Consider the following 26,773-nt stretch of genomic DNA (forward strand, 5'->3'; position numbering starts at 1 on the left):
TTATGGATTGTACTTGTCAGCTCCTGTGTGTGACAGGGCGTAGAGCTTTTCAGCGCTGCTCTCCAGCCGCTCCCTGTACTCCAGGTGGGTGTAGTTGCCGGGCAGGACGCCCTCCGTGCCATGGAGCAGCCCCCAGCAGCAGCAGGCGATCACCGCCGTACTGTCACTGTCACCTGGAATTGGGGGAGAAGTAGGTGAATTGGGGAGGGAGATGGATGTAGAATTGAATATAAAATAGATGAGGGAGGAAGAGGCGGGAGAGGGAGGGAAAGAGAAGGAGGGGGGGCAAGAGAGGAATCAAGTAGATGGAGGTGGGTGGGTTACTGAGGTGAAGTTATGTGGAAGTGGATTCTAAATGCAACCATGTGGCCTGGGGTTGGTCTTGTAGTTTGTGCCACCGCTGTCAGTGCTCACAGTTACAAATATGTCCCACTCCCCTTCTGGCACACTCCTATCTCTTATTGACTGGCTAGCTGTCCAATAAACACCCGACAATTATGAAGGAGTGAAAATAAATATGGTTTTCAAAAAAATGCACACCCAATCTGAATCAAACGCACCTCTTATTTGCTTTTGATTAGTAAGGCGGGATGGTAGCATCTCACAATTGGATTTGCAGGACCTCCCCCAGACAAAAAAAAAAAGAAAGCTAAGTAACATTATGCCTTCCCATTGCAGTCACTGTATTCTTTATATACAGGAGAACTATCGCCTTGTGGCGAGGATAGCAGAGTTGCAAACTTGGCTTCAGGCGCAATCGTTAGACAATGGCAATCTAAGTGTAGGAAAGGATGATGCAGCGTCTGTGCCACCAGTAAATACAGGTGGTATTGTTAATCCCTCTGCACCGTCTTAGCCAGACGATTTTCTCATGGCTTCTGGAAAGAAATGCTTTCGGCATGCACAACCAGTGTCGCTCATTCTGCAGATTTAGAAACTTTTCAACCGGTTTTCCCCACTAAGCAACAAGCCTGATTCAGAGCCTGAGCCATCTCAGGACTTTCCTCCACCCGTTAAGGGGTCTGAGCCGCCAAAGCCTCCCACCATTAGCTCTGACAAATTGAAAACCCAAGTCATTGGTGACTCCATTACCCGCAATATTAGACTTAAATAGAATCATCCAGCGATTATACATTGTTTACCACGGGGCAGAGCTACCGATGTAAAGGCTAATCTGAAGATGGTGCTGGCTGATGCTAAAACTGGCAAGTGTGGATGGTATAGGGATATTGTTATCCACGTCGGTACCAACGATGTTAGGATGAAACAGAGGTCACCAAGCGCAATATAACTGTTAACAATCACTGTTTGAAAACTGTTTTCTGCCCCTCCCAAAAGATAGACGTTGTACATAACTGGCCCTCTTTCTGGGACTCCCCCACAAACAGGCCTGCTGAGGAGTGATGGACTCCATCCAAGATGTAAGGGCACTCTCATCCCATCTATCAACATAGACCAGGCTCTATCTCTTCTAGCTCCACAGGCTGTTAGCCAGCCTGCCAGCTTAGTGGAGTCTGCCACTAGCACAGTCGGTATAGTCAGCTCATGTCTGTGCCTTGATCTGGGTCGGACAAAACTAAACATGCCGGTATACGCCTTGATATCTCACTGGTAATAAAGACCACCTCCATTCCTGTCATTATTGACAGAGATTGTGATAATTTTTGTTTTACCTTTATTTAACTAGGCAAGTCAGTTAAGAACAAGTTCTTATTTTCAATGACGGCCTAGGAACAGTGGGTAAACTGCCTTGTTCAGGGGCAGAACGACAGATTATTTTACCTTGTCAGCTCGGGGATTCGATCTTGCAACCTTTCAGTTACTAGTCCAAAGCTAACCACTAGGCTACCTGCCGCCCCAATATCTAACATCTCAAAATAGGACTACTTAATGTTAGATCCCTCACTTCCAGAACAGTCATAGTCAATTAACTAATCACGGATCATAAACTTGATGTGATTGGCCTGATTGAAACATGGCTCAAGCTTGATGAATTTACTGTGTTAAATGGAGGCCTCCTGGTTACTTGTGACCGTATCTCCTGCGCAATTTACCCTCCAAGACAATTTTCGTCTTTTGAGCTTCTCGTCAAGAACTCTTTTCAGCCTACTCAATCACATTTTATAGCTACTGTTTATAGGCCTCCTGGGCCGTATACAGAGTTCCTCATTGCATTCCCATCGGACCTTGTAATCATGGCAGATAATATTCAAATGTTTGACTTGAATAATCACATGGAAAAGTCCACAGTCCCACTCCAAAAGGCTTTCGGAGCCATCATCGAGTCAGTGGGTTTGTCCAACATGTCTCTGGACCAACTCATTGCCACAGTAATAACCTGGATCTAGTTTTGTCCCGTGGAATAAATATTGTGGATCTAAATGTTTTTCCTCGAATATCGGACCACCATCTTATTACATTTGCAATCGCAATAAATAATCTGGTCAGACCCCAACCCAGAATGATCAAAACCTGTGCTATATATTCTTGGACAACCCACAGATTCCTAAATACCCTTCCAGACTCCCTCCACCTACCCAAGGACGTTGGAGTACAAACATATGTTAACCGCTTAACACCCTAGATGCAGTCGCAACTCTAAAAACTAAAAATATTTGTCACAAGAAATTAGCTCCCTGGTATAACAGAAAATACCAGAGCCCTGAAGCAAGCTTCCAGAGAACCGGAACAGAAATGGCGCTCCACCAAACTGGAAGTCTTCCGACTATCTTGGGAAGACAGTACCGTGCAATATCGAAGAGCCCTTACTGCTGCTCGATTAGACTACTTTTCCAGCCTAAATTTGAGGAGAATAAAAACAAACCAAAATAAAAGTTCTATACTGTCACAAAGCTAACTGAAAAGCAGCACTTTCCATGTTTTATACTGTCGCAAAGCTAACTAAAAACCAGCATTCCCCAAGAGAGGATGACCTTCACTTGCGCGGTGATGTATTCATGAACTTCTAAGACTAAAAGATTATGATTACGGACTCCTCTTTGAATTTGCGTATTACTCCAAAACTCAGTTGTCCTGAATCTGCATAGGCTCACTTGAGTTTTTTAATCCTGTATCTTTTGATACATTCACGAAAATAGTCATGGCCTCTAAACCTTCCAGCTGCTTTCTGGACCCTATTCCAACTAAACTACTGAAAGAGCTACTTCCTGTGCTTGACCCTTCTATGTTGAACATAAGTAACTGTTTCCTATCCTATGGATGTGTACCAAACTCACTAGAAGTGGCAGTAATAAAGCCTCTCCTGAAAAAGCCAAACCTTGACCGTGCCAATATAGAATCTCCCATTCCTCTCAAAATTTTGGGGAAAAGCTGTTGCGCAGCAACACACTGCCTTCCTGAAGACAAATAATGTATACGAAACACTCCAGTCTGGGTTTAGACCCCATCATTGTACTGAGACTGCACTTGTGAAGGTAGTAAATTACCTTTTAATGGCATCAGACCAAGGCTCTGCACCTGTCCTCGTACTCCTAGACCTTTGTGGTGATCGGTTGGTCTACAAGGACAAGTTCTTGCCTGGTTTAGATCTTATCTGTCGGAAAGATATCAGTTCGTCTCTGGATGGTTGTTTCGGTGTTCCTCAAGGTTCCGTTTTAGGACAACTATTGTTTTCACTATATATTCTACCTCTTGGTGATGTCATTTGGAAACACAATGCCAACTTTCACTGCTATGTGGATGACACACAGCTGTACATTTAGATGACATGGTGAAGCCCCAAAATTGCCTAACCTGGGAGCCTGTGTTTCATCCATAAGGAAGTGGATGGTGAAAAATGTTTTACTTTTACACTATGACAAAACAGAGATGCTAGTTCTAGGTCCTAAGAAACAAAGAGATCTGCTGTTTGAGCTGACTGTCTTGATGGTTGGTACAGTCTCAAATAAAACTGAAGGACCTTGGTGTTACTCTGGACCCTGATCTCTCTTTTGACGAACATATCAAGAATATTTCAAGGGCAGCTTTTTCCCATCTTCGTAACATTGCAAAAATCAGAAACGTTTTGTCCAAAAATGATGCAGAAAAGATAATCCATGCTTTTGACACTTCTAGATAAGACTACTGCAATGCTCTACTCTCTGGCTACCCAGATAAGGCACTAAATCATCTTCAGTTATTGCTAAATACAGCTGCTAGAATCTTGACTAGAACCAAACCATTTCATTATATTACTCCAGTGCTAGCCCATCTACACTGAATTCCTGTTAAGGCTAGGGCTGATTTCAAGGTTTTACTACTAACCTACAAAGCATTACATGGACTTGCCCTTACCCATCTCTCCGATTTGGTCCTGCCGTACATACCTACACGTTTTGTTATACTCTACTTGCCGTGATCTTCTTGTCTTGGAGGAGATCTTCATGGGCTATACTCAGCCTTGTCTCAGGGTAGTACGTTAGTGGTCTGTTGAGATCCCTCTAGTGGTGTGGGGGCTGTGCTTTTGTAAATGGATGGGGTTATAGCCTGCCTGGTTGGCCCTGTCTGGGGGTTTCATCAGACAGGGTCACAGTGTCCCCACGTCTCAGCCTCCAGTATCTATCTTGCAAAATCTATTCTCTGTGTGTGTGTGGACCTGAGCCCTAGGACCATGCCTCAGGACTACCTGGCCTGAGATGACTCCTGGCCCCAGTCCACCTGGTTGTGCAGCTGATCCAGCTCATCTATGAAAAGCCAACTGACATTAACTCCTGATGTGCTGACCTGTTACAACAACTGTGATTATTATTTGACCCTACTGGTCATCTATGAACATTTGAACATCTTGAAGAACGAGCTGGCCTTAATGGCCATGTACTCTTATCTCCACCCGGCCCAGCCAGAAGAGGACTGGCCACCCCTCAGAGCCTGGTTCCTTTCTAGGTTTCTTCCTAGGCTCCCGCCTTTCTAGGGAGTTTTTCCTAGCCACTGTGCTTCTATATCTGTATTGCTTGCTGTTTGGGGTTTTAGGCTGAGTTTCTGTATAAGCACTTTGTGACATTATGCTGATGTAAAAAGAGCTTTATAAATACATTTTATCTTAATTGTTTTATCTAGAGAAGAGTAATGTCTGACTTATAATTTAATGCAATCTCTACAGAAAGTCCTGTGAAGTAAACAATGCATGGAATGCGAGTATAAAAAAAGTGGCCCAAGAGACCACACAAACCTTAATTTAAGCATTTAGTTTATGTATTTCCTCTATTCAGACAGTGTTGCCAATATTGTCCTTTCTAAGATGGCCATCAAGTCACTCACTACCAAGAAATTGTGACATAAACACACAAGTGTCACATTCCCGGCGGATCACATTGCATTGCATCAACCAATGCCACGTCCTTCACTGCGCAGTCAAGCATGAGATTGCTATATGATGTGATTAGCTGATTAGCTATCCAGATGTTGTAAGATCTGGCATGGGTCAGCAATGTAGTCAGACAGGAATGCGGCCAAACCATAGAGATCGATAGAACTCATCTTTGTATCTGTGCCATTATAGCGTCTGTGACAGCATGCCATTGAGGCAAACTCCATTTTGAAGTAGTCAATTTTCTTCACGATTGGCTGATGACCCAGTTGGACAGGACTCCAACAGGGTCACCAGGAGGGATCAGCCAATGAAGTTGGAAGTCCCTCCCAGTTAACTACATTAAAATGGTGGAAGCCCTCAATGGTGCTGCCTATGCTAATAAGGCCTTTTGGCCACTAGAAGCCTCTATCATTCTCTAAGGCAAAATACTGCACTCTGAACTGACCAATGAGCGCCCACGGCTCATCAGCTCCTCCCAGTCTGACCCCGCCCCAAGCAGGGCATCCAGGGCGATCATTGGAGCGTCGTGGCCGCTGCGGCCCGCCCAGCCCTTCAGGCTGAAGCTCTTATAGACCTTGTCTCTCTCCGCCGGCCCATAGGACGCCGGCCAAAGCACGGGGCCTGTCCTCTCGGAGAATACCTCTCAGCTCCAGGTACCTATGGAGGGGAAGGGGGTCATAGAAGGGGATGGAGGTGTGTGGGGAAGTTGCCCCTAGATAATAATCTTGGTTTTTTTTTTTTATTTGACCCACTAATTTAATAGATTTAAAATATATCTAAACATTGTTTGGACAAAATATTATGCGTTGCCTAAGATGCTTGATGGCCCTGGTTTCCTTCCTTCCGTCTTTCATGCCCTTGACATAACGAGCAGCCACATCCTGCAGAAGCTCCTCCCCTTCCTTTCCTGCGAGAGAGTCAAACCAAACCTATTCACAGAGGCAACCCATCGAAACACAACCTCAAACCAAACACCTTTTAGGTAAGTAGACATCTGTAAACAATGAGCAAACCATTTTGATTTTGGCCTCACTGGTGGCGAGCGCTTCTGCAGTGGCCAGGTGCAAGACTGTGTCATCACTGACCGGCCAATCAGGAAGCTGTGCTGTTCTTCAGCCCACCAAGCTCTTGCAACTCCTGAGGAAACAAAGATGTGAGTGTTGCCCAATTCTAAAATCAACCCTTTGCCCTAACACCTTGGTACTTCATGTAGAACTGAAAGATTGGATAGGTAGGCATATTAGCAGGGGTATGATAATGGCTCAACCTTTCTCTTTAAAAGGCTAGCTAGGTGGTTACACATTATACCCCTTACTACTTAAACATTATCCAATCCTTTCAGATGTATACTAGTGCCTGGTGTCTATAGGTCCTGAGGTTCAACTTGGAACCAGTCATATGAATGGGAGTAGTACTGAATGCCATAGAATTATAACCTGAATCCATACTGTTTCACTTCACGATAAAGTCAAATAGTGCAATGCAGTTGGGATCCAGGCTCCCATCCTCCTGGGTCATTTCCAGATTGCCCACCTGGTGAATGGCTGGCTCTGAATCGTTATACTCCCACAGCTGGTTGCGGTAGCCCAGGGCATCGCCAACCCTACTCAGCAGCCTTGTAGTCCTGGAGGGTGGCAGGACTGGCAAAGGGGAGGCGGGATGGGTGTATAAGAGGGAATGAGTTAATACCATCGGTTGTGGCTCTGAGAAGGTTTAGTTGACTGGGTAAAATTGTATAACATTTTATGTAAATGTATTATAAGGGTCATTCCTACTGTCCGATGCCTTTTCTGTCCACCTGAAATATCAGTTATTATTTAGTGTTAAATGTGGATTAAAAAAGGCTTTAATGATGAGGCTACCAAGTGGCGTAGCGGTCTAAGGCACTGCATCTCTGTGCAAGAGGTGACACTACAGTCCCTGGTTCAAATCCAGGCTGAATCACATCTGGCTGTGATTGGGAGTCCCAAAAGGCGGAGCACAATTGGCCCAGCATCATCCGGGTTTTCCCCCGGGGTAGGCCATCATTGTGAATAAGAATTAGTTCTTAACTGACTTGCCTAGTTAAATAAAGACATTTAACTAACATTGTTTTTAAAAGGATACAGTGCCTTCAGAAAGTATTCACACATTGTGTTACAACCTTAATTGAATCCATTTTAAATTAAGGCTGTAACTGGCCTACACACACTACCCCACAATGTCAAAGTGCAATTATGTTTGTAGAAATTTTTACAAATGAAATACAAATGAAAAACTGAAATGTCTTGAGTCAATAACTATTCAACCCATTTGTTATGGCAAGCCTAAATAAGTTTAGGAGTAAAAATTTGTTGCATAATAAATTGCATGGACTCACTCACTCTATGTGCAATAATAGTGTGTAACATGAGAATGGCTTACCAAGAAAAACATCCAGAAGGACAACTTCAAGGTAAAAAGGAGTTGGAGCGCTTGACAAAAAAAAGGTAGTGATTTATTTTTGTTGACTTTAATCCATTGTAAAGGTTGACGGACGTTTCGACATCAAGTTGATGTCTTCCTCAGGTGAATCACATGATTTTTCACCTCATCTCTGTACCCCACACATACAATTATCTGTAAGGTCCCTCAGTCCAGCAGTGAATTACAAACAGATTCAACCGCAAAGACCAGGGAGATGTTCTAGTACCTCGCAAAGAAAGTCACCCATTGGTAATTTGGGGGGGGGGGGGGGGGGGACATTGAATATCCCTTTGAGCATGGTGAAATAATTCATTACACTTTGGATTACACTACCGTTCAAAAAGTTGAGGTCACTTAGAAATGTCCTTGTTTTTGAAAGAAAAGCACATTTTTTTTGTCCTTTTAAAATAACATCAAATTGATCAGAAATACAGTGTAGACATTGTTAATGTTGTAAATGACTATACTAGTTGGACATTTTTAATGGAATGTCTACATAGGCGTACAAAGGCCAATTATCAGCAACCATCACTCCTGTGTTCCAATGGCACGTTGTGTTAGCTAATCCAAGTTTATCGTTTTAAAAGGATAATTGATCATTAGAAAACCCTTTTGCGAATGTTAGCACAGCTGAAAACTGTTGTCCTGATTAAAGAAGCAATAAAACTGGCCTTTAGATTAGTTAAGTATCTGGAGCATCAGCATTTGTGGGTTCGATTAGAGGCTCAAAATGGCCAGAAACAAATCTCTTTCTTCTGAAACTCTATTCCATGCGAGAAATTGGCAAGAAACTGAAGATCTTGTACAACACTGTATACTACTCCCTTCACAGAACAGTGCAAACTGGCTCTAACCAGAATAGAAAGAGTGGGAGGCCCCGGTGCACAACTGACCAAGAGGACAAGTACATTAGAGAGTGTGTAGATTGAACAACAGACAAGTCGACTCCGGGATGCTGGCCCATTCCTCTCTCCAGTGTCTGTGTTCTTTTGCTCATCTTAATCTTTTCTTTTTGTTGGCCAGTCTGAGATATGGCTTTTTCTTTGCAACTCTGCCTAGAAGGCCAGCATCCCAGAGTTGCCTCTTCACTGTTGACATTGAGGACTTGTGAGGCATCCCCCCAGACTTAAATTAGCAGACTTAAATTAGTGTTCAGTTGGCATCTTGAACATTTACAATGGATAATCAATCATGTAAAAGCAACAGAGGTGCAAATTATTAAACAATTGATTACTTAAGAGTTTATATTGCTCATGTATTGTTTGGTTGCAGAATTTTACGAATGAAAATCGGATATCAACTCGTTTTCTTATTTATGGTGTCCAAATGGGGCATCGATTAACAGAAAACAAATACATTCCAAATGTATCCCATTTTTCATTTTGTTCAAGCCTGGAAGTACACACCCCCTAATAGAATATTTACTGACATGGTAGGTGTTTGTTTACGGTCTGGGTTGAGCTGCAGTGTCGGCAGCTCAGCAAAGCGATTAGACATTTGTGTGACAGGACGATAAAAATAGCAATATTAGTTAAGATAATGTAGTTAGCATCCCAATAGAACGAACTCAACAACAGCTGAAAAACGTTGGCTTGCACTACCTACTAACTAACTAGCAGGCTGGCTGGCCAGCCCTACCTAGCTACTGGCTATAGTCATGCTAGCTAGAAGTAACTAGTGGAAGTTAGTCCCTCAACCTGCTACAATATACGCCTTTTTATTGGTGTGGGTATAATTCACTAACCTCATTTCCTGCTTACTGAAAGGCAGATTTAGAAAAGGCGTGTGTCGGTACTAAATTAATTGCTAGAACAATTGGCTTACTTTTCTGAATATATACCTACCACCTTTTAGGGGGACTGATAATCAATTATATGGATTCAGTCTGATATTACTTGATTACTGATTCCCCCACACCCTCCCTCTCGCTCAATCATAGGACCATTCACACAGTCCAGTCACTCAGCCCTATCCAGAAACTCTCAAAGTTTGCATATTTCTCTAACCGTGCTGAGACAATCTGACTCGAGAACAGTATTACACTAGTTTTAAATTAAATGCTCAACAGTGACTATTGATCTCTCGCTTTGCCACCCTCGCAGTTCACTCACTCAGATGGTATGTAGGCTGGTTGATCGCACCTACAGGCCTGTTTGAGGGACAACTGGACAGAACATATCAGAATGCTTCCTTACCCGTCTTTCAAGGAAAGCACCTTCTTTACACTTCCTGTTTGGCATGATGCTCTCAAGGTGTCTCTTTTTCTCATGTTGTGTGGTATTATATATTGATGACTCCTAGACACTTTCAGATAGTCTCTTAATTGGTGTACATATCAGGCAGTTTACTTGTTACCTGTGTGTTAGAATGCTGTGTCCCTTTCACATAATTTGATGGATCCCTCCACTGCCACATGCTCTCTCTGTCTCCAGGATACATTAGGGGAAATTGCTTTGCTATTCCCACACTGCCAGACAACATCAACATGTTCCCTGTCCATCTAAACTTTGCTAACTCTTGTTCAACTGCTTTTTGATTAAATCTATAATTAAATGTTTACATTTGCTTCGATTGTGTTTTTTTTAACTGAAAGTTTACACTTGCATGGCGATAGATGTTTCAAAGGGTAGCTTGAAGCATAAAGCCCATTTTTCAGTAGTTTTTTTTGGCTCTGAGTAAAACAAAGTAAAAAAACACCAATTCCTGTCCCAATTTCAATAATGTGTACCAATGTGGTATATTTGATATTTTTTGGGATAGTACAGTGTCACCACTATAGGCCATATCAAGATGCATTCTCACAACATTGATATCACTCATAGTAGATATGTGTAGGATGGTGCATTGCCCTTCTCTGTTATGTCTAATACATACGCTGAGTGTACAAAACATTGCAGTTCTTGACACTCAAACCGATGCGCCTGGCACCTACTACCATAACGCGTTCAAAGGTAATCACCTTGTCTTGCCCAATCACCCTCTGAATGGCACCCATACATAATACATGTCTCAATGGTCTCATGGCTTAAAAATCCTCCTTTAACCAGTCTTTTCATCTAAACTGATTTGAAGTGGATTTAACAAGTGATATCAATAAGGGATTATAGGTTTCCCCTTGCTCAGTCTGTCATGGAATGAGCAGGTGTTCTTAATGGTTTGTACACTCAGTGTATTTCATAAGTGTTTCCAACGCAGGTTTCAAAATGGACATCTCTCTCCTATTTGGCAGTCACTTTTTCTCCAGATCATTAGTGTTTGTTTTTTGGGTGTTGATTTATATTTAAGGGAAGGTCATCCAATTCTGGTGTTATATTTTACATGTACCTTGTAAACTGCTCTGTGTTCATATTTATTTTTACGAAACAGGAGGATGTGTTGCACTTTAGGTTGAGAGTATAGTGAGCACAGCAGGTAAAACGTTTCTGAAATGTGGGTGTGGGTTTAATGACTTCAACCCCAAGTAATGGCACTCAAGCTGTTTGATTAGGATTATAGGCACATTTGTGTGAATTTATCGACGTTGGATCTCAAGCCTAAACCTTGTGCACTCTGCTCTCTGCCCCTTCTCCTTTGGGCTACTCAGTTATTGAAGGTGGATTACTGCCATCTGCTGGATCATAAAACATACTGCTGCTGTAAGTCATTACATTTCCACTACTACATTCGTGCTGTTGATCACAACCAGTCATATTTAGTATCCATCGAAGCAACATTCACAAGGGAATTTAATTCATTTGGACTTTTGCTCAGTACTTGAAGGGTGTCATTTCCAATGCTACCGAGTTGCCAACACCGATTGGCTGGTGAGTGTTGAGCCAATATTTTCTTCTGTATCTACCTGCAGGTTCAGAGGCATATATATATATATATATATATATATATATTACGCAAAATTCATAGATGAAGACATTAAAAAGTCTTGTGATAATATTTTTTTATTTCATTAATATAAATGAATTAATCAGCAAGTTAAAATATACATCTACAGGGAATGCTGGCCTTATTAGTGGATTCTATACATATTTTTAGGGAGGCAATTGATTTAGGGGACCTGCCTGTTTCTATGACAGGCCTCATTTCTGTAATCCCCAAACCAAACAAAGTTGTAGACCAATCACAATGAACAATGATGGAAAGATACTTGCATCCATCTTTGCAGAAAGACTTAAAGGTCTTGACCAAATCATTGATACCCAGTCTGGTTTTATGAAAGGCAGACATGTACAGTGGGGAGAACAAGTATTTGATACACTGCCGATTTTGCAGGTTTTCCTACATACAAAGCATGTAGAGGTCTGTATTTTTTTTTAATCATAGGTACACTTCAACTGTGAGACGGAATCTAAAACAAAAATTCAGAAAATCACATTGTATGTATGATTTAAGTAATTTATTGCATGACATAAGTATTTGATACATCAGAAAAGCAGAACTTAATATTTGGTACAGAAACCTTTGTTTGCAATTACAGAGATCATACGTTTCCTGTAGTTCTTGACCAGGTTTGCACACACTGCAGCAGGGATTTTGGCATGACCTTCTCCCATTCCTCCTCTGGATCATCCAGCTGGTCATTGGCAAACTTCAGACGGGCCTGGACATGCGCTGGCTTGAGCAGGGGGACCTTGCATGCGCTGCAGGATTTTAATCCATGATGGCGTAGTGTGTTACTAATGGTTTTCTTTGAGACTGTGGTCCCAGCTCTCTTCAGGTCATTGACCAGGTCCTGCCATGTAGTTCTGGGCTGATCCCTCACCTTCCTCATGATCATTGATGCCTCACGAGATGAGATCTTGTATGGAGCCCCAGACCAAGGGTGATTGACCGTCATCTTGAACTTCTTGCATTTTCTAATAATTGCGCCAACAGTTGTTGCCTTCTCACCAAGCTGCTTGCCTATTGTCCTGTAGCCCATCCCAGCCTTGTGCAGGTCTACAATTTTTATCCCTGATGTCCTTGCACAGCTCTCTGGTCTTGGCCATTGTGGAGAGGTTGGAGTCTGTTTGATTGAGTGTGTGGACGGGTGTCTTTTATACAGGTAACGAGTTCAAACAGGTGCAGTTAATACAGGTAATGAGTGGAGAACAGGAGGGCTTCTTAAAGAAATCTAACAGGTCTGTGAGAGCTGGAATTCTTACTGGTTGGTAGGTGATCAAATACTTATGTCATGCAATAAAATGCAAATTAATTACTTAAAAATCATACAATGTGATTTTCTGGATTTTTGTTTTAGATTCCATCTCTCACAGTTGAAGTGTACCTATGATACAATTACAGACCTCTACATGCTTTGTAAGTAGGAAAACATACAACAAACATACATCGGCAGTGTATCAAATACTTGTTCTTCCCACTGTATGTAATAATATTCGACTAGTATTGAACTTGATAGGCTACAATGAGCACATTATGGAAGATAGCTTTATTTTAAGACTTTTACAAGGCTTTTGATACAGTTGAAAATTATTTACTTTTTGACTTAGATTTTTTTGGTTTTGTAAGTGTATTTTAAAAGTGTAATTAAGAAACTTTACAATAATAGTAACAGCTCTGTTACATTATCCCATGGAAGTTCACAGATTCGACATTAGATGTGGAATTAAACAAGGATGCCCAATTTCTCTTTTTTATTTTATTGGTCACACAAGTTAAGAAATAAGGATTGCATTAGGAATATAATCCCTAATTTAATATTCCAACAGATTGGTGGTCAATAATTCTTACTCAAATGCAACTTTGATGTGGGTAAAATCCAGATTTAAACTGGCTAACTTTCATAAACAAGTACTTCTAACTTGGAACCTCATGTACAAACATTTTCTCACCACATAGGTATACAATCTGGAATAATAAAGACATAAAATACAAAAACAAGTCTTTGTTTTTCCACAACTGGTTTGACAACGGCATTATCTGGGTTAAACAATTATTGAATAATGATATGATTATCCAGAATTCATGAGAACACACAATGTTACATCCACTACTGAGGAGTTTAAAATAGTTGTTAAAACTTCTTGATACTACCCATCCCGCATGCGGGAGCATAATCATAGCCTCAAACTAATTAGCATAACGCAGCGGACATAAATACCCCTAGAAAATGTTCCTATTCATGAAAATCACAAATGAAATATATTGAGAAATATATTAGCCTTTTGTTAATCACACTGTCATCTCAGATTTTCAAAATATGCTTTACAGCCAACGCTAGACACGCATTTGTGTAAGTTTATCATGGCATAATGCTATGCTAGGCTCTGCTACCAGCAGGCAACATTTTCACTAAAATAAGAAAAGCAATCAAATTAAATCATTTACCTTTGAAGAACTTCGGATGTTTTCACTCAGGAGACTCCCAGTTAGATAGCAAATGTTCCTTTTTTCCAAAAATATTATTTTTGTAGGCGAAATAATGCCAAACTTTTTTCCAAATTAGCTCCATAATATTGACAGAAACATGGCAACCGTTGTTTAGAATCAATCCTCAAGGTGTTTTTCACATATCTATTCGATAAAATATCCACCGGGACAATTGGTTTCTCATAAGAAGTGATTGGAAAAATGGCTACTTGTGTACTTTACGTAAGATTTTCTGCGGGAGCCATCATGCTTGCTCAATGTGGTCCCTTACGGCTATTCTTCAACATAAATGCGTAAAAAGACGTATTGGGGGAATACATAGAAAACGTATGCTCATTTGTAGCCCATTCACAGCCATATAAGGAGTCATTGGCATGAAGCGGTTTCAAAAAATGCGGCACTTCCTGATTGGATTTTTATCTGGGTTTCGCCTGTAACATCAGTTCTGTTGCACTCACAGACAATATCTTTGCAGTTTTGGAAACGTCAGAGTGTTTTCTATCCAAAGCTGTCAATTATATGCATAGTCGAGCATCTTGTCGTGACAAAATATCCCGTTTAAAACGGGAACGTTTTTTATCCAAAAATGAAAATACTGCCCCCTAGTTACAAAAGGCTGTCCCTAAAGGTGTTATTCTTCTTTTAGGATAATATAACAATATTCCAAGTGCAACGGTTGATGATTTTGTAGCCTCAATACAGCTAGAAGGAATTGACATTTTAAACTGTAAATGTAATAATGTGTATATAAGGAAACTATGTCAAGATGTTAATATTTCCTCTGCTAACATTTACTGGAATGCGACCCAAGGACAAGTGAACTGGAATTGTTGTCTGGCAAATATTGTATATCTAATAAGGTGAAAGAAGTATCATAACTCATTCATAGAATCCACCATGTAAAGACCTTTATTATACACAGATTCAAAATAGCTATTGATAACAAATTTATTTTTTGTGGTTGTGACCCAGAAACTCTACTTTATTTTGGGACTGTTCTTATGTCAAGAGTTTGGAGTGAGTTAGAATATTTATCTTGAAAGAAACTGCTATTAATGTTAATTTGAGGGACTGATATTGTTTTATTTTGATCCAAATGATATGGACCATGATTTAACTTTCATTGTAAATGTGTTTGTTTTTCATGGAAGATTCATTCTGAGAAGTGGGCAGAGAACAAACCCCTCTTCACATTATTTAAGATAATTTCTAAATAATATTTAAATTATATCAGGAAATTTAAAAACAATGAAGCAATATGCACCATAAAACTTTGACAAATTGAATATGTATCTCGATATGTAGTACCCCTGTCTGTTAGGTTTATTTACTCTTGTTAGTATGTTTTTGTATTTGATATGTTCATAATAATACCAATACAAATTCTATAAAATAGGTCAAAAGACCAATAAATGAATAACACAAGGACCGACTATCTACAGTAAATATTATATTAGTGTGTGTGTACTACAAACGAAAAACAGGATACATTTTGTCGTTATTTATTTTCTGTTAATCGATGCCCCATTTGGACACCATAAACGAAAAACTAGTTGATATCCAATTTTCATTCATAAAATTCTGAAACCAAACACATTAACTATTTCCAGTTTTTCTACATCCTGGTTTGAATGGAATTACCAATGAACGGATGATGCATGGACCACAACTGACTTCAACTTTGCCGCGCTTTGCTTAGGTAGACTAAAGTCCCTGATAGGCCTACATCTAATTTCAGGTAGCCTAGGCAAGAAGTACACTGAATGATTTAGCAGTTTGCTTAGTTCAAATTGAGAGACTAATTTATCCAACATGAATAGCGAGACAATTTCGAGGAACAGTGCATTCGGAAAGTATTCAGATTCTTGACTTTTTCCACGTTACAGCTTAAATCTAAAATTATTATTATTTATTTTTTTAAATATGGGATGGGGTCTTAATTTCAATCACTGAACCAAATAATATGTCACTGACCGGCTCAAATCGGTCTTATGTAGCAAAATTTGAAATACAAAAAATGCTATATCATACACTGCATTTTTTAGGAAAAATTGGACAGTAATTCTGCTTTGAAAGTTGAACTTGTAAATTCACTTTTGAGAAAAGGGCCTTGAATGTTTTAGTATCTACTGGAGAGCTCTCCTTTGTCTACACCCATTCAGCATTGTTCACACCCTCTTAAGCTAGCTCCACCCATCTCTTTAAGGATTCACATGTGAGGTCATGTGCTAATCAGTGAGTAGTGTAGTAAAGATTTAAAAGTGGTAGTAGCCTACAATAAGGAAAAATTCCAGGTAAACAAAATGTCCAGATAAAAATATTTTATAAATATTAGATGACGCTTACCAAGACACACTTGTCTAAATTGATGGGTCATGTGAAAGAAATGCTATAAACCCCCAGCCACATCCAGTGGTGGAAAAAGTACTAAATTGTCATACTTTAGTAAAAGTATAAATCATTTCAAATTTCTTATATTAAACCAGACGGCACCATTTTTTATTGATGGATAGCCATAATTTACAAACAAAGCATTTGAGTCTGCCAGATCAGATGCAGTATGGATGACCAGGGATGTTCTCTAGATAAGTGTGTAAATTGGACAATTTCTGTCAATGTACATTATTTTATTTCAGAATCTAATGATGTAAAAGTTGGCAAAAATATAAATAGTAAAGTAATGTACAGATAACCCCCCCAAATACATTGAAGTACTTTACACCATTGCCCAAATGCCTTCACGCCAGTAAATTAGCATACTTTATATACTGTTACACACGCACTTATCACATAGTATCCCATACAAGGTAAGGCCATGAAACCTGAGTGAGGTGCACATGTACAGTACATAGACAGATGCATGCGCCATATATGTGGTGGACACTTGATACGGTTACATGATATTGTTGTGGTATGTCACAAAATCATTTTACGACCACACATATCAATTCATTTAATATATCAATATTTTGCTAAGTGGATGGGTCTCTACAGAAGGTGTAAACGGTACAGCCAAATGGTTAGTTGCATCGTAGCAATATCAGAAATAGTGTCAATATAAATAAAATAATATACAGCATGTACTAGAACAATATCAATAGATATCAGTGATAGACGAGGTAGTTATATGCATACAATCAGGGGTAAAGAGGCTGAGCAGCAGGATATAAAAAAATTGTAGCAGCAACGTATGTTAGGAGGGAGTCATTTGAATAGAGGCACTGTAGATAGTGCTGATGACTGGTCCGTCCAAACCGCGCATGTTTCTGTCCTGCCCTTGACTTTGGTGCAGGGCATGTGATGTCCAGTCCAGGTGGTGCTTGTACAGGCAGACCATCTATGGGAGGAAGGATGTCAGTGTTGCACAACATCAATTCGCCTCCCAAGTTTAGGTAAGAAGAATAACCTCATACAATGCAATGGAAATGATTTTCACCTGAAGTGCTGGTACTGCTTGATCTCTGGCCGCGGCCTGAAGTACAAAGTCAAGTGTTATTGCCGGCCATAGCTTTCCACCAGCACCGTATCATCCTCCAGTCCAACCAGCTGTGGGATGTTGACCCCTGTCACAGTGCTGTCCTTCACAACACCAGCAATCTCAGACAGTGTTCACTCTGGTCTTTCTGAAGCGCTACTTGATGAGGCCGAAGCACCAGTCGGGGGCAAACTTGGTGTGGCCTTTGATCTAGGAAGTGAAGTTCCAGACTGTTTGCTGGTTCAATAGGGGTCCCCTGAGACAGAAATAATGTGAGATCAATATGATTGGTACTACTTTTATTGGTAGTCAATTAATCAAAATGTGTTTATGCTTTACATGCAAAGTGTTGATTCCTTGTAGAGAGGCCACACTGCTGTTTTTGTCACATGGCATGGCAGCAGCTTTCCACCAAAGAGTTTGTGTCCTGGGTGGAGTCCTGGTAATACTATTGCATTATCCTCTGCGTAGTTGTTGAAGTTCACCACTTGCTGCAAGTCCTCATGCTTCAGATGTAATCTGTGCTTGCTGGGGCCAGCTCTCTTTTTGATGGGAAGCATTAGAACATTCTCCTTGTATGACTGGTGGGGGAAATTCTGTGTTAATGGGATTTATCTGTTAATTGAAGGATTAGAATATTCCACCCTGAAACCATATAATTGTGTGGAATTGATTAGAATGTATACAATTATAATCAATAAATGTGTAGTTCTAGTCAGAATTAGGGTAAAACAATATAGCTAATGTTTATAGTATCTTAAAAACAGACTTTCTGAGCAAAATTTGGTGCTGACCTGACTAGAGATTTGGGAAAGGACAGGGAGTACGTCCCAAGGTCTCCCTAATCTTTGTCAGCTGGCTAGTGGGACAGTATGTGCGTAGGATACCTACTGTTGTGTGTGTGTGTGTATGTATGTGCGTAGGATATCTACTGTTCGTGTGGTAGTATGTACGCAGCTATAAAATGGATGTCTTTGTATTCTTGACTTTAGAACCTTCCCGTGAATAAACCTTATTGACTATTTTAGCTGGACCTCTGTCTGTTTCATTTCAATCAGTATCTTACAAATCCTGATTTAGCAGACTGAGTAGTTTAATTGAATTGGTTTATGAACATTGAGAACATAATTCTCTTGACAGTCAGGCATGTTCTACTGATGCTGAAAGACAAATTCCAGATACAAATATTTTATCATTATACAATAGATATGAAATGGCATTGAGATATCACTACACACAGTTCATACATGTAATGTTAGCTAGCCAGCCATCTAACGTCAGCTAACGTTACCTAGCTAACAGCAGGCTTTAACTTGGTCTTTTGTTTATCTAAATAATGAACCATAAACCCAATCCATAAAGACAAACCGATTGTCATTTCTAGCTAAAGTTGTATCCAGGCTGTATCACATTCGGCTGTGAATGGGAGGTGCACAATTGGCCCAGCGTTGTCTGGGTTTGGCCGGGGTAGGCCGTCATTGTAAACAATAATTTGTTCTTAACTGACTGCCCTAGTTAAATAAAGGGTCAATAAAAATAAGTCAAATAAAAAAGTTAAACACATAAGTTCAATGTTAGCTAGCTAACGTTAGGCTATAATATAACTAGCAATGTGAAATGGCATTTGAGAAAACATCACTAACGTTGCATAGTTCATACACGTAAATTAATGTTAGCAAGCCAGTCGTCTAACCCCAGCTAACGTTAGCTAGCTAACAGCAATTTTTAATTTGGGGTCTTTCGTTTAGACATGTGACGTTAATGTTAGCTAGGTACAGTGCCTTGCGAAAGTATTCGGCCCCCTTGAACTTTGCGACCTTTTGCCACATTTCAGGCTTCAAACATAAAGATATAAAACTGTATTTTTTTGTGAAGAATCAACAACAAGTGGGACACAATCATGAAGTGGAACTACATTTATTGGATATTTCAAACTTTTTTAACAAATCAAAAACTGAAAAATTGGGCGTGCAAAATTATTCAGCCCCTTTACTTTCAGTGCAGCAAACTCTCTCCGGAAGTTCAGTGAGGATCTCTGAATGATCCAATGTTGACCTAAATGACTAATGATGATAAATACAATCCACCTGTGTGTAATCAAGTCTCCGTATAAATGCACCTGCACTGTGATAGTCTCAGAGGTCCGTTAAAAGCGCAGAGAGCATCATGAAGAACAAGGAACACACCAGGCAGGTCCGAGATACTGTTGTGAAGAAGTTTAAAGCCGGATTTGGATACAAAAAGATTTCCCAAGCTTTAAACATCCCAAGGAGCACTGTGCAAGCGATAATATTGAAATGGAAGGAGTATCAGACCACTGCAAATCTACCAAAACCTGGCCGTCCCTCTAAACTTTCAGCTCATACAAGGAGAAGACTGATCAGAGATGCAGCCAAGAGGCCCATGATCACTCGGGATGAACTGCAGAGATCTACAGCTGAGGTGGGAGACTCTGTCCATAGGACAACAATCAGTCGTATATTGCACAAATCTGGCCTTTAAGGAAGAGTGGCAAGAAGAAAGCCATTTCTTAAAGATATCCATAAAAAGTGTCGTTTAAAGTTTGCCACAAGCCACCTGGGAGACACACCAAACATGTGGAAGAAGGTGCTCTGGTCAGATGAAACCAAAATTGAACTTTTTTGGCAACAATGCAAAACGTTATGTTTGGCGTAAAAGCAACACAGCTCATCACCCTGAACCACTGTCAAACATGGTGGTGGCAGCATCATGGTTTGGGCCTGCTTTTCTTCAGCAGGGACAGGGAAGATGGTTAAAATTGATGGGAAGATGGATGGAGCCAAATACAGGACCATTCTGGAAGAACCTGATGGAGTCTGCAAAAGACCTGAGACTGGGACGGAGATTTGTCTTCCAACAAGACAATGATCCAAAACATAAAGCAAAAAAAAAAGGTCACAAAGTGCAAGGGGGCCGAATACTTTCGCAAGGCACTGTAGATAAACAATGAACTATAATCCCAAGCAATAGAGTACTAGCAATACAAACCGATTGGCATAGCTAGTGTGGGATCCTGTATTTTACATTATAGCCATTAGCATATATATGATTAAATATTATCTGATGTTGGTTGTGTGAGGTATCTGCATTTGTGCACTGGAGCATCATTATGAGATTAAACAACTGCTTGCTACTTGCCTGTTTGTGCGTGACAAGAACTGAGTAACATGGTGTGACCTGCATGTTGCAAAACTGTAGATAACAGCCCAGCAGATGCTTTGTCCTTGTGTTTGTATGTAACAATATTGAGCACATGGTGTGACTTGCTGTATCTTACAAAGTTGTGATAGGGAGGGGTGGTCATCATGAGGTTTCACTGAGATGGAAAAATACTGAACAACACAATAGCAGGAACTGAGCAACTGTTATAACTAGGGGGTGATACCAGAACAGTAGGAATCTATACATCGACGGAGGGAGGACTCCAAGAAGCGCCAAGAGGCGGGGACCCGCCTGAGCACCTGCGATAGGCTGGGCAAGTTTAAACCACGCCCAGCCTCTACTGTGATAGGCCAACAGACGGGTTGGGACAATGTCTATCACAGTATAAGAACACTGTTTACATACATCTTGTCAGTTCTCTGTTCTGCCCTGCGTGGTATTACAGTGAGCCCGTATATACGAAAGTTGCATTTGCCATGTATTACTTAGATAATAAAAAATACATAGTATACAAACGGTGACTGATTGCTATTTTTATCCTGATACCACATTAGAATTTACGCAATTCTAACACTAGCTAAAGTTTTTTCACTGACCGTTGTCGATAGCGCCTGAGAAATTCAGGGCAGCAATGTTATTGAGAGCAGTAGCAACATATTTGCAGTTCTCCATGGCTAACGTTATATCTTTTGAAAAGCAAATGCAGTAGAAAGGATTATGTACGCATAACGAGCAGCTAATTTTATAGACACAAGATGCTACACCGTAGACAAATCTGAAACTCCTGTCCAGCCCACTCATTATCTCAGCCAATCATGGCTAGCAGGAAGGTTCCTTAATTTTTCTTTGGCTAAAACAACTAAACTCGTAATTTAACAACTTCATTCGTATTTACAGATGGCATGAAAGTTCACATGTTCGAGAAGGCATTTCTGCCAAAAAACGCATTTTGATAAAACATTATTTTTTTATTTTTTTTTACATTCAAACGGCTCTCCTGTGAAGTCGTGACTTGCGACGTACGCCTAGTTTCCTGAAATGGTTCACATATGGATATGAACTGAATATGCTCATCAACAGTCAGTAAAAAAGGCCGGCCCTCTCAATCTGATTGGCCTTCAGGATGTTTACATTGCTGATGTGTGAATATCCTTGTTACCCTGTATTATTATTATTATTGCATTTGTTGATATGCTTTTATCAGAGCATATGTTTACACATCCTGCTATTTTGTGTTCTTGCATTCCTATTTTACAGTTGAAGTCGGAAGTTTACATACACCTTGGCCAAATACATTTAAACTCAGTTTTTCACTCAATTCCTGACATTTAATCCTAGTAAAAATGCCCCGTCTTAGGTCAGTTAGGATCACCACTCTATTTGGTCAGAATAATAGTGGAGAGAATGATTTATTTCAGCTTTTATTTCTTTCATCGCATTCCCAGTGGGTCAGAAGTTTACATACCCTCAATTAGTATTTGGTAGAATTGCCTTTAAATTGTTGAACTTGGGTCAAACGTTTCGGGTAGCCTTCCACAAGCTTCACAGAATAAGTTGGGTGAATTTTGGCCCTTTCCTCCTGACAGAGCTGATGTAACTGAGTCAGGTTTGCAGGCCTCCTTGCTCGCACACGCTTTTTCAGTTCTGCCCACATTTTTTTTATAGAAATAAAAAAAATCCAACCTAAGTGTATGTAAACATCCGACTTCAACTGTAGGTAGTATGGTAATCATCCTCTGGGTCAGTTGGGAAAGCAGGAGGGTCATAGTTGGGGTCAACACCAGTTCATCGTAGGAGGCAGGTAAAGCCAATATCATTAAACCAGGCATGGTCTTCTTCTCTGCCCATTTACCAAGACAACAAAAAAACAGCAAAAGCCTATCAACACAGGAATTACAAAATTATAAGATACCCATTAAAATCTGGCCCATAACATTTCCAAATTTTCCAGTGAAGCATTTACCCATCCTGGTCAGAACATCATCGTCACTAGGGCTGAGAGTATTAGAGCGCTTAGACATATCAAGAAGAATTTTGGTCATGTTATTGGAGGAGTCAGGAAGTAACATTACGCATTTGTCATCGAGATCCAGTCCCAGGGCCTTACACTCGCCTTCCTGTGCTGACAGCAGGCAAGCCAAACTGTGCCTAGCCGTAACTGCCTTAATGACCAGATAACCTCTACCGCCGCAAATCCACATAAACCCCCAGGGTGATCCCATACCATCGTTTAGAGCAAGATAGGTCACTCTAGCGCTCTTCTTCAAGGAGTTAGCCTGCATAAGATCTACAATGCACTGTTACAGCCAAAGAGCCATTGTTACAGATACATAATGGTGGAACGCGTTCTTGCTTCAGATTCTCTAAAATTGGTTCAGCCACAGTGGTCCCCAGGTTTTCACTCCAACCATACATCGTTGGGTGAGTACACATAAGCCTTTTCCTAACTACCTTCTAATTATCATCATCCCGGGGATTATGCCGTGGCCAAAACCCACGAGTTACAGTCCCTATTTTATCCACAGCTTCTGGATTCCCATTTGTTAGACACCCTCCCCAGATCCCAGTCCCTTTTGATATGTTCTTATTACCCTGATCAATTTGCTTATGTCCATAAAAGAGTCTTTGGGTACAATTACACGGGCTCTGCTTGTCTTATGCCCTCCTCATAAAATACAACATTCCACAGGCCTGATCTGTCTCTGCCATTGGTCTACTCATTGAACTAAACAACTCTCTCATGGATTTGGGTTTAGACAAAATTAACAGCGCAGTTCCGTTTGGGGACACTTTTCTACCTAAGTCTCGAACAAACTTTACCCACGTGTTGACAGGGCCGGCTTCACCCACATAAACAAGTAGTGTGGATAGACCCAACACAGTCAACCACCAACAACCACATGCGGTCGTCTTCCCTCTCTTATACCCCCTAAGGGTTTGTTTATTTACAACATAACCTTGCTGATCATGTAAAACAGTTGGTTCTTCAGGGCATTGGTCTTGCCCTTCATCTATTTCAAGTCTTTGGTCTCGACTCACATCTGCTTCTGCCTCTTGTTTCAGGCTGTGTCTGGTACCATAATCTCCTGTGGGCTGAACAACTTCTGGCAGTGGGACAGGTGATGCCAGCCAGACCTTTCCTGAACTCTGACCGCCTTTGGTGTTGCCATGGTTACCTTGAATGGCCCCATCCATCGTGGCTGGTTCCATTTTCTCTTGTGGACCCGGACTTTAATCCAGTCTCCAACCTCCACAGGCAGGTTGTCGGGGTCCTCACCTGGTACCCCCTCCTGAGCTTTCCTAGTGTGAGAGTGGAGAGATCTGACAATAGTAGTTAGCTCTTTCATGTACTCCAAGTGTTCTACTTCAGCTAGAGTGAGGTCTATTTGTCTGTCAGTCATGGGTCTGTGTGCGGGAACATTCATGGGTCTTCCTGTCAATATTTCATGTGGTGTACACCCCAGGCCTTTATTAACACTACTGCACATTTTCATTAACACCAGTGGTAAACAATCCACCCAAGATTTCTTGGTGGAGTGGCATGCCTTAGCTAACCCTTTAATGGATTGGTTAGCTCTCTCGGTAACCCCATTACTCTGGGGGTGGTAGATAGACACAAACTTCTGGTCCACTCCCATCATTATGGCTACCTGCTTCACTACATCACCAGTGAAGTGGGTACTATTGTCTGCAGATAATACCTAGATTTGGTGTTCCTGAGGTTTTATCTCCCTCACTAGTAGCTTTGCTACTGTCTTAGCATCACAGTGTGTGGTGGGAAATGCCTCCACCCACCTGGTGAACCTGTTAATAAGGACTAAACAGTACCTTTTCCTTTTCTTTCTGAAAGATCCATAAAATCCACGGCAAGATGGACAAATGGTCCTCTTGGCGTAGGGAAATTACCTGGTTTCAGAGGTGTTCCTTTGGTAATGTTAAATTGCATGCACGTAGCACATCGAAATAGAAACAGATTCACATGCTGAGTCAAATTTGGACAAAACCAATCCAAAGAAATTGCCTCTATCATATCCCCCCTTGACAAATGGGCCACATGGCAAACAGAGGTGAAAAGACAAGCTGGCAGACACAGTCTGCCAGACAGTCTGTCTCCAAATTTTAGAAACGTGGTCAATTTTACAACCCCGCAGTTGCCATACCAAATGAGAACCAACATCCAAAGCCTGTTTAGACGCCAAATCATCAGCGCCTTTCCCAACAGTAGCAGAGAAGAACATGGAGTGGCTATGACACTTTGAGGCAGCCAATTTAGCATCCTCAGCTCCCATGGCATTACCCATATTCACTAAATCTTTCCCCCCAGTGTGAGAAGCAACCTTCACAAGGGCAACATCATAGCCTCCAAGAGATCGAAAACCATAGTTCTATTACGAATAAGACTTCCACACGCATTGTAAAAAAAACCTACTCCTCCAGACACCACACCAGGAGAGATAAACCCCTTTTGCATAAGCAGAATCACAGAACATTGTAACCATTTTCCCTTATCCCATTTTACAGTCAGTGGTTAGTGCCAAAAGTTCAGCCTGTTGAGCTGAGAAAGTATCTGGTAATGGTTGTATGTGAGTGTTCTATCAATTGTCACAATACCAAACCCTGCATGTTTCTTCCCTGTAGTTTGATCTACAGTGCCTTGCGAAAGTATTCGGCCCCCTTGAACTTTGCGACCTTTTGCCACATTTCAGGCTTCAAACATAAAGATATAAAACTGTATTTTTTTGTGAAGAATCAACAACAAGTGGGACACAATCATGAAGTGGAACGACATTTAACAAATCAAAAACTGAAAAATTGGGCGTGCAAAATTATTCAGCCCCCTTAAGTTAATACTTTGTAGCGCCACCTTTTGCTGCGATTACAGCTGTAAGTCGCTTGGGGTATGTCTCTATCAGTTTTGCACATCGAGAGACTGACATTTTTTCCCATTCCTCCTTGCAAAACAGCTCGAGCTCAGTGAGGTTGGATGGAGAGCATTTGTGAACAGCAGTTTTCAGTTCTTTCCACAGATTCTCGATTGGATTCAGGTCTGGACTTTGACTTGGCCATTCTAACACCTGGATATGTTTATTTTTGAACCATTCCATTGTAGATTTTGCTTTATGTTTTGGATCATTGTCTTGTTGGAAGACACATCTCCGTCCCAGTCTCAGGTCTTTTGCAGACTCCATCAGGTTTTCTTCCAGAATGGTCCTGTATTTGGCTCCATCCATCTTCCCATCAATTTTAACCATCTTCCCTGTCCCTGCTGAAGAAAAGCAGGCCCAAACCATGATGCTGCCACCACCATGTTTGACAGTGGGGATGGTGTGTTCAGCTGTGTTGCTTTTACGCCAAACATAACGTTTTGCATTGTTGCCAAAAAGTTAAATTTTGGTTTCATCTGACCAGAGCACCTTCTTCCACATGTTTGGTGTGTCTCCCAGGTGGCTTGTGGCACATTTTAAACAACACTTTTTATGGATATCTTTAAGAAATGGCTTTCTTCTTGCCACTCTTCCATAAAGGCCAGATTTGTGCAATATACAACTGATTGTTGTCCTATGGACAGAGTCTCCCACCTCAGCTGTAGATCTCTGCAGTTCATCCAGAGTGATCATGGGCCTCTTGGCTGCATCTCTGATCAGTCTTCTCGTTGTATGAGCTGAAAGTTTAGAGGGATGGCCAGGTCTTGGTAGATTTGCAGTGGTCTGATACTCCTTCCATTTCAATATTATCACTTGCACAGTGCTCCTTGGGATGTTTAAAGCTTGGGAAATCTTTTTGTATCCAAATCCGGCTTTAAACTTCTTCACAACAGTATTTCAGACCTGCCTGGTGTGTTCCTTGTTCTTCATGATGCTCTCTGCGCTTTTAACGGACCTCTGAGACTCTATAGGTTTGGGGTTGCTGCTGATGTCCACCTTATTGTTGGTATCCTCCTCGGTTTCCTCCTGAAATGTCCTCTCCCTCTTCGGTTCACTCCAGGTGTTGTAGCCCAT

The 26,773-nt window shown here is 41.0% G+C and overlaps 1 protein-coding gene across 1 annotated transcript; it reads right to left on the reverse strand.

The window, feature by feature from the left end:
* LOC139367291 (ADP-ribosylarginine hydrolase) lies at positions 1–26,773 on the reverse strand. Its single transcript, XM_071105516.1, is given in 11 exon segments — positions 1–173; positions 5,750–5,942; positions 5,944–6,020; positions 6,119–6,153; positions 6,155–6,215; positions 6,342–6,415; positions 6,417–6,445; positions 6,842–6,923; positions 6,925–6,948; positions 23,910–24,074; positions 26,655–26,773. Coding segments are annotated over 11 exon segments (1,032 nt in total).

The sequence above is a fragment of the Oncorhynchus clarkii genome, chromosome 16 (genome assembly GCF_045791955.1).
Source record: "Oncorhynchus clarkii lewisi isolate Uvic-CL-2024 chromosome 16, UVic_Ocla_1.0, whole genome shotgun sequence".
Classification (NCBI taxonomy): domain Eukaryota; kingdom Metazoa; phylum Chordata; class Actinopteri; order Salmoniformes; family Salmonidae; genus Oncorhynchus; species Oncorhynchus clarkii.